The 10,964-nt window shown below is 38.4% G+C and overlaps 1 protein-coding gene across 1 annotated transcript; it reads left to right on the forward strand.

Annotated features, from left to right (window-relative positions):
* Positions 1-826: 826 nt before the first annotated feature.
* On the forward strand, positions 827-2,514 carry LOC146704963 (uncharacterized). Its single transcript, XM_085462444.1, has 3 exons — positions 827-1,144; positions 1,846-2,010; positions 2,088-2,514. Exons 1-3 carry the CDS (start codon positions 1,088-1,090, stop codon positions 2,253-2,255), a joined length of 390 nt encoding a protein of 129 aa, XP_085318570.1. The 5' UTR covers positions 827-1,087; the 3' UTR covers positions 2,256-2,514.
* The last annotated feature ends 8,450 nt before the right edge of the window (positions 2,515-10,964 follow it).

Below are 10,964 nucleotides of genomic sequence, written 5' to 3' on the forward strand. Positions count from 1 at the left end.
TAGTTATTGTAAACTTTACAAACCACCCAGCAGTATGTAAAGTCAAATTATAAAATACAAGTAAATAACAACTGCAGAACAGAATGTCAGTGTAATGAACACACACTTCGTTTTGACAAAGCGCACTGCTTAGGTAAATGATCTGAGTAGTTGTTCATCACTGAGCAATTTGTTGATATGTGTTTCGAGCCAAATAAATGACAATTTAGTATCCAACTGTTTTCCTAACAAAACCACTGTTATAATTAAGTGAAGCTGCTCCCAGCTAATTTGAACCTTTGGCTTCTAAAATATGTGGTTCAATTGCGTGCTGCGTACATAACCTAATGTCAGCTAGACCGAAATTAAAATTTAATATATTGTTAAAGTCACTAAAATGGCGCCTGAAGCCTGTTGTGACGTGAGCTCTGTGTCTGCTCTAGAAACTCTGAAATTCTGTAGATCTGAGCCGTACATTAAATACTCACATGAACCTGTACTTTGAATTCTGTATGAGCTGTATAAAATACAGCTATGCATAAGTGTTTTGAATGAATAATTAGATTAGATAACTCTTTATTGTCTAATCGAATTATATAGAAATGAATAGAAATGTGACATGAGAAGGTGTGTCTTTGACTGTTCCTGCATAACTTAGTTTCGGACTAGTTGACAAGTTATGCTCCGGTCATTTGATGTTTCCAAGATAGATGTTCTTTTGTAATATAGTTAATTTTTTTGTATATTTCATTTATCCACCATCATACATCATACATACAAGCTAAGAAGAGGTCGTTATACTAACAAGAGGTATCAACGCTGGGCCAAAGTTCAGCACATGGTTTGTAATCCAGCCAGGGTGTAAATATCACTCAGCAGCCAGAGCTGAAGCAGGTAGCATCAACACATAAATCTACTCTACCCGGCTTAAATCACAAGAGCACCTCTGACCAAAAAGCTGTAGATTTTTCTTGTTTGCACAAATTAATCCAGATTCACATTAATTGTGTTCACAGCTCCAACAAAATGAGGAAGAGGAGGGGCAGAAACACAATTAGATTGAATTACAATTGGATGGAAGTTGAGGACAAGGAGAAGGAAGCTTAGGATGAGGAGGAAGAGAAGCAGCAGGAGCATCTTTAGGGATCCCTATGATGTCATTGAGGTTTGTTTCATTAATATGGTCCTCTCACAAAGAACGATGACTTGTTTTAGTTCACGTACTTCCTGTATTAAATAGTGATGTGCAAAATGTTGTGAAAAACCATAGAGCAGGCACGTATAGTGCATCTGCAGGTAAATGAACATCAAATCTCTAAGACAGACTGAAATCTGTATATTTATCACCCTTATGATAAAACCCATGTCAGCCATTGGTTTATGGACTTTGTATTTTGAAGCCTCAACATTTGCTTTATTGCTGTTGCTATGTTGGGACCATATTAGGATGAGGGATCAGAATCTGGAGTCATGCACACTATTGTTTCATTTAGTGTGTATCCATAAGATTCGTACAGCAGATCCAAGTTGTGCCTTGAAAACAGGAAAGTCGTCTGCATAGAGGAGAACTGTAATAGCAGGCTTGTACAAAGTGAGGCTTTGTGCACTCGTTTTACTTCTGTCACCCTGTTTTGATGCAGAATTCATTTGAAATCAGGCAAGAACTGGACTTATTTTTTATAATGTGTTCTTGTGAATTGATTGTGTATCGCATATGTTTGATTTGACTTTCTGCAAGACAACAGTCATCCACTGGCCAAAAAAGTTTTCCAAATACCTCCACGTGATCTAGCCTGCATTTAGAAAAGAATAGCAAAAAAAATCTGCACCTCCTGCTTCAGATGCAATTTGTGTTTGTGTGTTCAGAGGCAGCGGCGAGAGGGGAGACCTCGGCTCATCCAGCTGGAGAGCCTGACCAGGAGGAGTCGAACATTAACTCAGCTCTTCCAGGGCACCCTGCAGACTCGGGTGTTGGCATCGACGAGGGATGACGTGAACGCCAAACTGGAGTCCATCACAGGTCAACTGCAGGTATGCGAGTCAGACCTTCTGAGGAGGGTTTCACTTTTCTCTCTTCTTTATAATTGACTCTTTTCTCTCTCTTTCAGCTCCTTGTCTCAGAGTGGGAGGGATTTGAAGCACAAAGGGAGGAGCTTGTCATTTGGTTGGCTGATATGGATGTCTGCCTGAGTGAGGTTGACCAGCTGACAGGAAACACCAGTGAAAAACTGAAACAACTGCAGGTGTGGGCTTGTTTTGATATGACATATGTTTGATATGAAACATACGTCAGAGACATTGTCCTAAACTGGATTAACAAAGGACCATGAGTACAACATGAAACGTACATTACATGGTGTAATGCTAAAGTTCATTGATCATTTTAATCATAAACTTGTTGAAATATTTTTACTGAACATGCAAACATCTGCTGATGAAAATGTGTTGATTTATTGGTCTGTTATGAAGCTATTGCTATTTCTAATGTGTTTTATCACTTTCTGATGTTTTATTAATTAAACAATACATGTATTATTTGTTGTGTTATCTGTAGCTATAGTATTTATATATATTTATTTATAGTATAGCAAATATATTTAATTATTACTGTTTAAAACACTAATATGTGACATGTATTAGTATTGATGTTGTGCTGAGGGCTAAAATGCCTTTTTGTCTTTTGGTATACTACAAAATGACAATAAACCATTAATATATGTCTATGCTGTGCTCGTATTTATTTTACCCTACTCAAATTCAATTTATGATGCATTTTATTTTGAAAGATTTAAAATGGTTTTTTAAAGAACCACTCAAAAAAGGTTCTTTAAAATGGTTCTTTTAAAGAACCATTTGAAGGACCTTTTTAAAAAATGGTTCTTTAAAGAACCATTTTTAAAAAGGTTCTTTGAAAAAACATTAAAGGTGCCCCAAAGAACCATTTCTTGATGGTTCTTTGGGGCACCTTTAAAGGTTCTTCAATGAACCACTGAAAGAAATGGTTCTTCAAAGAACCATTGTTTGAAAGGTTCTTTGTGGCACCAAAAAAGGTTCTTCTATGGCATCAGTCTAAAGAACCACTTTTGGTTCCAGTTGGCACCTTTATTTTTCTGAGTGTACTGTCTCCAGGCTGAATTTGTTTCGCTTAAACTTCCAGTTCAGGATGCTCACATCATTTAAGCCAGTCGTTCCCAAACTTTTTTTGCTGGGCCCCCCTTTGTTTTACAAGAAAAATGTACAAAATATCAGCCTGATATTATATGTATCCCACTGTAACGTTACTGTATAAAGAGCTAACATCTCCAAGATGTCAGGAGTAGTTATTTATTACAAGTGTTTGTGAACTAAAAGTCAAGAATGTGGGATACTGTTTGTCTGTGATTTGGAGAATCCTGCGCGTGCTCCCGACAGGGAAAACCAATTCTGCAGGGGAGACCTACCTTGGCACTTGTGCAGGTGAGCCAAAGGGAAGATATGCTTCACCATATTTTCTAGTCTTTGGCTTGGAAGGAAGTTGGTTTGGAAACATATTTGGTGATGCTTCATCTCCTGCTTTGCATTTGTGTGGGAGCCCCATCAAAAACCTGTCCATTATGCCAGCAGTGTCCAAGCTTTCTTTTTTTTTCTTTTTTTTTTCATACCGCGCCCCCCCTGCAATGACTCTGCGGGCCCCACACTTTGGGAACCTCTGATTTAAGCAGACAAAAATGAAAATTCTAAAGCATTTTTTATCATCAGTAACCTCAACACTAAAAAAATACTTCATTTCCCATATAGTGCTCCTAAATTGCACCAATCCTTCAAACACAAGCCCATACTCCCATCAGTACACAAACAACAACAAAGCCTAAAGAGGCCCCAAAGGATCCTCAAGAGTAGTTTAGCTGGCTTTGAACAATGTATGTACATTTTATTTACCCCACAGAAATGAATAAAACGACTATTGTAACCCAGTTCCTAAAATCATCTTAAACAAAAAAAGAAGAAAAAGTAAAACATTTGATGTTCATTGTTTCTGTTCTTACTGTCCTTGTTTAATGTAAGTAACTTGTTGTCGTAGAGGACAGAGTGAAACCGGAAGGTTTACTGAGCTGTGGCTTCACGTAAACACTAAGCATCCACTCGACAGCGGTAAGCTAAATGTGGCTAATTAGACACGTGATGTACCGAGTGCGGTTACAGTTGTGGGGTGTCTCTAAAACGCACTGTTGTTATGCTAGTTATATCGTTAACCAAGTCATTAACCTGTGAAAGCTGTATATGTTTAAAGCAGCTGAAAATAAGTTTTATGGTAATTGTAAGCAGACTATATGTTGCTTCCTGATACTGTTCTAATGTCATTATAATGTCATATACTCAGTATTGAACACTTGGAGGTAATTTTTAGTATATTTCCACTTCTACTAATAGGCCTATGGTACAAGCTGGATTAAGCACATCTATTGTAATACTCCTATCTGTAGACTGAGTCCTTTTGTTTACATGTTATTGAAACCGCACCTAGTGCTCCGGTTACCACGGGGACCACCGTTACCTTCACCCTCCACATCCTCTCGAGCTCACACACTGGTGGAGGCAGCTACAGTTGTAGCCACAGCTGCCCTGGGGCAGACTGACAGAAGCGAGGCTGCCATATCGCGCCATCGGCCCTTCTGGCCAACACCAGTAGGCGGTAGGTGAAGTGTCTTGCCCAAGGACACAACGACTGAGACTGTCCGAGCCGGGGCACATTTTTATTTTTATTCAATTTTTTTTTTTTTTTTGCTACTTTGGGGAAAAAAAATTATACTTGAAGTTCTGTTAAAACCTGTTGTAATTCAGTGTTGGTTACAACATCACTAAAGTACTTTTAAGCCACACAACTGTGTTTGTCTGGTTTCTCTGCCAATCATGTACCAGAGCTCTAAGAGTCGTTCTTAATCTTCTGATACTAGCCCAAAATTCTCATTACCTTGGTTATTATCCATTGGTACTGTGTATAACTCCACGTAAGTGCTACATGATCTTTCTCTTTATATCAGCAAAAAGGAAAAAATATGACATGACGGGAGGCCTTTCTTATATATAGTGTATTGTGTGACAAGACTTTATGTAATCATGTAGTCTGTAATTTCAGGTGATAATACTAGGTGGTTCCTTGAACCTCATGTCATTTATAACGTGGTCCACGCTTAAACAAAAGTTTCTTGAGACAGAAATTATTCCAAGGATGACCGCTAGATTACCATCTGTAGGCAGATCACAGCACAGATCAAGTCAGTGAAACCACTAAATCAAGAGCCACAAAGCTCATCTGTGAACAAAGGGAGAATGAATTAAAAAAAAAATGCATCTTTGTTCAAATGTGAGAAAACTTCATATCCGATCCACAATTTTGTGTGCATGATACATGAACCTATTAAATTTTAACAAAAAAAGGACCTAAATGTGAGTGCAGCTTACTAATATTGTCCTTTTTAAAGATGCAAACTCTGCAGAGAATCAATTATGTGAAATAGAAAAAAAGCAGCAATTCACTCTGTGAATGAAGGCGACGCGCCACAGAGAGATTTGCATTGTGCTTGTCCAACTTGCAGAACCAACCTGCCAGAGATGATTTTGTGTTTCCTTAGAAGGAAGTACTGTCTGTAATACAAATGAACATCTTTGGTGCAGAGTTGTAACCTTTTTGTACTTAATGTGTTTTGACATTATGTATTATCTATATAAAGTATAAAAAGGGATAGTCAGGGAAATGAAGAAAGTAGACAGACTACTGAGGGATTGCATGTATAACAAACAGAGACATGGCAAAAGTAAAGGAAAAGGCTTACAGTAAGTTGCAAATGTCATTGCACATTAAGGAAGGAGAAAAGGACTTGTATTGATTAACCGCGCTGAGAGATCGAGCTGGAAAGGATGTGCAGTAGGTTAGAGTGGTTAAGAGTAGAGATGGAAATGTGCTGACAAGTGATGAGAGTGTGGTGAGAAGATGGAAGAAGTACTTTAAGGAGCTGAAAAATGTGAATCTACAAAGTCCAAATCTCAACCTGATTAAAATGCTGTGGCGGGACCTGAAGAAAGCTGTTGATTAGCAAATGTCCGCAAACCACAAACCTCAATAAAGTGAAACAACATTGTAAAAAAAGAGTGGGCCAAAATTCCTCTAGTGATGTGAGAGACGTCCATAAAATGACTACTTTAAGTTTGTCTTGCTATAAATGGTTCTGCAAGCTACTGAGGTCTATTTCTTTTTTCACACAGTGCTTCTGCATTTTTGGCTAACTTTTATTTATGGAATATGTCATATATTTTTGTTTGTTTGAGGTAAGGACTAGCTATTTATTCTGTCCTGATATATAAAACCTAGGCACTGACAGAGGCTCTGCTTTGTTTTAACATATGATAACTCATATACCTTCAATAAGGGTGAAATTGGTATGGTTTTGATAACAATATTACTACTGCCACTTCTACTACTACTATTACTAATAATAATTCAGTTTCATAGTCATATAATGACTGAAAGCCATAAAAAAGACAAAGAAAAATATTTCAGAGAACTCTGTATTATTTTATAAGACAACTGAGGCATCTCTGGAGGTTTCCTCTATGGTGTAATTTGAGAGAAACAGGATTTTCTCACCCTCATCTTCTTCCTTGTCACCCCTTTTAAATAATTGAAAGCTGAGCAAAGCTGGGCAATTCTGTCCCACTGAATAAGAGAAAATTCTTTTGTGCACTCCTGCAGTGAGACTGCTAAAAAAGCCAAAACAGCTTAGATTTGTAATATCTTTGCAGCTGTGTGGTGCCTTGCCATTGTTGTATTGATCATCCCCAGGGCTTTGCAAAGAGAGAAAGTCATTGCTGAGACATTCAACTTGTTTGTGTTATCCACCCTTTTTTCTCTGAGGGATTTGGGTCATAGAGAACAACTGGATTGATCACAGCTCCCTTTGTATTGTCAAGTACGCCTGAACATTTCTCTATGAGAATTTTAAGATATGAATTGGCCTTTTAAAGTTACCCTGTCATACAGTTATTACCTCTGGAGATAATTAGTAACTGTTCTAGGAAATTGCTTTATTTGATAATGCACACTCCATGTAATAATAATACCGCTGTCAAAAATAAGTGATTCTGAATAGATCAGCTCATTTGAGAATGACCTGTAATTAACATCAATGTATATGGAGTCCTTTCCTTTCTACATCGATGCCTATATGCACCTCTAATACAGGGAGCACACTTTATCATAATGATGACACAATTTTGAACACAACCCATCATTATTTTAATTCATAGTTGAATATGAGGCATTTGCAAAGCATGCCACTGAGTGGGAACAGCTGTGCTGAGGGAATTGTTTGTTTGTAGAACACAAGCCACGTGCATTTCATGCACTTCTATCAAGTGTTCATGAACTGTTTGGCTCAGAACTGTAATATACAAATCAGTCTGTCTATTAAAATTTTAAATGTTTGATATGCCCCAATGAGCTTCCAAGTGCTAGCAGCTTCATATTGTAGATGACAGTTCCAAACTATCTAAAAAATTTGAACTTGTTCAGAACCTGGATCCTGGTTCCTTGAGCAAAGGCAAGATACTTGGAACATCACCAAGATGTACTTTGTTAATTGTTGTTCTTCCTGTCTTCTCTGGGATTGCACTACATATGGGAACATTAGTTAGTGAACAAGTGAAAGTCAGTCAATAACATTAGCTGATTAACTAAATGCTAAAGAGACTGAAAGAACAGTTAGCTATAGAATGCATACATAATGCTGTTTTAGTCTGCTTTAAATAAATTACAATTATTATTATTATCATTTCTTAAACAGGACTTTCATATACAAACTCATTGATTTATAGTTCAATGAAATTAATTTGTTGTTAATTAAGCTTCAAATTCAAGTCAAAATATAAATGGCCTGTATTTGTATAGCGCTTTCTAGTCCCTAAGGACCCCAAAGCGCTTTACACAACCTGTCATCCACCCATTCACACACTGGTGATGGCAAGCTACAATGTAGCCACAGCCACCCTGGGGCGCACTGACAGAGGCGAGGCTGCCGGACACTGGCGCCACCGGGCCCTCTGACCACCACCAGTAGGCAACGGGTGAAGTGTCTTGCCCAAGGACACAACGACCGAGACTGTCCAAGCCGGGGCTCGAACCGGCAACCTTCCGATTACAAGGCGAACTCCCAACTCTTGAGCCACGATCGCCCCTGAAAGGCTCACCCCTTTGATTCGACATGTTTATATTAGCCTACAGGTCGTTATCATTTTATGCCTAAAACTATAATACACTATAATGCCTGAGGTAACAAAAATGGACTCTGAGCTGAACTATAGGGATGAAAACATACTATATTTTGGAGATAAAGGTAAACATATTTTGAATTAAACACCATAATTTCCCACCAGTATTCTTGTAATCTGCCTCTTAAAAGCTTTAAGACCAGTAGATGTATTGCCAGTTCCATATGATTATACAAGACCTACCAAATATCTCATATTTATTTTATTTCACTCCTCCTACAAATCTTTCTTGTGGTCCTTATGTTCAAAATGTTGAACCTTCAACATGAATGAAATAACATATAGCAGGGCCTCTGAAAAACTACAGACAGGCAAAAACACAATATCAGAAAACAGATGGAGAAAATAATGAAAGATGAAACCCGCACTCACCTGCAGATATCTTGAAACAATGCTGACAAATGGGAGTAGCAGCCTGGCTATGCTGTTTCATCAGATCACATCGTCTATCTCACAACAGCACCTGCCTCAGCTACCCCATCAAATTTCTGCAACCTGCTGTCCTTGAGGCAAGTAGGCAGAAGCCAAATTATTTGCAGAATAGCTACTCACTTCAAGGTGAAACAGCAGCTGAGATCTCAATTATTTCACAGCGGCATATTCAGGACTTGTGCAGGGGAATTGGAAATGGAACACAATTATAGGATGGATTGGCCCCTTACCGTCTTACCTATTTACCTGCATAATAATTGCCCAAATCACTGTGGTAATGCATTTGCCTATAAACAATCAGCTGCCCCATAAAGTGAGGACAAATGATAGGCTCAGTAGAGAAATTTCCTTTCATTGGGTTTATTTTAGCAGGTTGCCAAAGACCTGGTTTTAATGGCAGACAGATGCAGTCTTTTTGCTGTCACATTTCTTTGAACTGGGAACTCATGACTCTTTCATGGGGTTGTTAAATAAATAAGAAGGCTAGATTGAGTCGCCTACAGAGATGTGGGTTGTGGCATATGGTCCAGGCCAAAATGGGCCTCAACAGATTGCACTTTTTGGATGCCATCTTTGTCCATGTTTCATAGCCACAAGCTGGCCACAACAGTAAAACAATAGCAAAGCAGCCTTTTAAAGAACGCAGTGGGAAGTGTGTGTGTATGTATGTGTGTTTGGGGGGTGGGGTGGGGGGGAGCCAGTGTTTTTAACATAGCAGGGCTCAGGGTGGTGTTTACTATGACTATGCAGAACTCTACTAAACATCAAAGCAACAGCTAAGTCTCCTCATGGGAGCCGCACCACACATAAACCCCTGAACTCAGAAGGATCAAAGACTCACCCACTATTCAACTAAAGGCATATTAAACAAATATGAAAATTCTTAATATTTTGTTAGAAGTATAAATAGACAGGCCTCCACTTGGAACACACTTTTTACGATGATCATCTTATAATTACTGAGGATATTCAGAGAAAATGTTATGGGACTTAAGCTGCCTCTTTGTTTTTTGCTAGATTCTCTGCTTTCTGTAGTACTCTCTTTCTAATTTTATCTACCACTCTGTATTTGCACTTATAAAAGCTTTCATGTCTAATTTCGAAACAATTCTGGAAATTATAAGGAAAAAAGTCACCATATATTACATATACTGGAATCCATATATTGCTGAAAAAGGACATTTCTGCTTTGACAGAATTCCATTAAAATGAGACAAGAGACTCTTACCTTGTTCCCTTAGAAGAGCCAGGAAATGGTTGGCCTTGGTTCTTTTCAAATACCTATGTATAGACTTCATGTTCACATTAAAAGTACAAACCTTTATCTGGCAAAAAAAAAAAAAGATTGCTGGCGATGCCTATTAAATAATCATTATTATGATGATTCAACTGATTCAACTATGATCATTCAACAGAATAGCATGGCTCTGGTGGGGAAGAAAACTGCACATGAAGCTGAGGGACACCTGGGTTCTGGAACCATTTTCCTGGTTAAGGCCTGGACTCTTTTCCACTCTGGAGTTTGCACTTGTGCATTGACTGACAGCTCAGCGTACCTTCTTTGAGCCTTCTTGGAGTCACTGGTTGGAAAACTGAATTTTGCTCCCAGCAGGAGACTCCTTTATCCTGCTGGAAAATTTCAATGACAGTGAAACTGGAGGATCATGAAGGGGCTGAACAGAATATGAGCCCGAGTGGAGTTTTGTAATTGGACTTCTGCGCTCACCACAGACTGTCCATAACAATAAGATCCATGGACATATGTCTTCGACACTTGAGTGCAGAAAGGGACCGAAGAGTCAATCCCTATCCCCATCTGGTGTAAAACTTGCCCCATCTGGAGGCAAGTTTTACACATGACCCTGAGCCTCTTAAGGGTTATTCTGAGAACCTGTGCCATTTCATTTGTAAATGCAGTTTCTACTTTCTCAACTTCGTACACTTTTTTCTATGTACATTATACAGGATTAAATATAAAAATCATATATGTTCCTGAAGCATTCAGGTCTTCTGAGTAAAGGCACCTTATAAGGTAAAATTGTAGACCCTCTAAAAATATTTTCATTTAAAGAACATATTCCAAAAATTAGAGCTAGCATTAGCAAATAAACATACCTTTGTGATTTATCATCATTGATACGTTTTTCCTGATAACCAACCGTGGCCAAGCTGTGAAATCTAGAGGAGGCTGCAGTGTGAAAAAGGTCGTAATAGCTGCTTTAGCACCTTAGCAAAGAAAGCCCCAATGA

The sequence above is a fragment of the Copadichromis virginalis genome, linkage group LG7 (assembly GCF_057382275.1).
Source record: "Copadichromis virginalis isolate Kocher_CV1m ecotype Utaka linkage group LG7, C_Virginalis_male_GT1.1, whole genome shotgun sequence".
Taxonomy (NCBI): Eukaryota; Metazoa; Chordata; class Actinopteri; order Cichliformes; family Cichlidae; genus Copadichromis; species Copadichromis virginalis.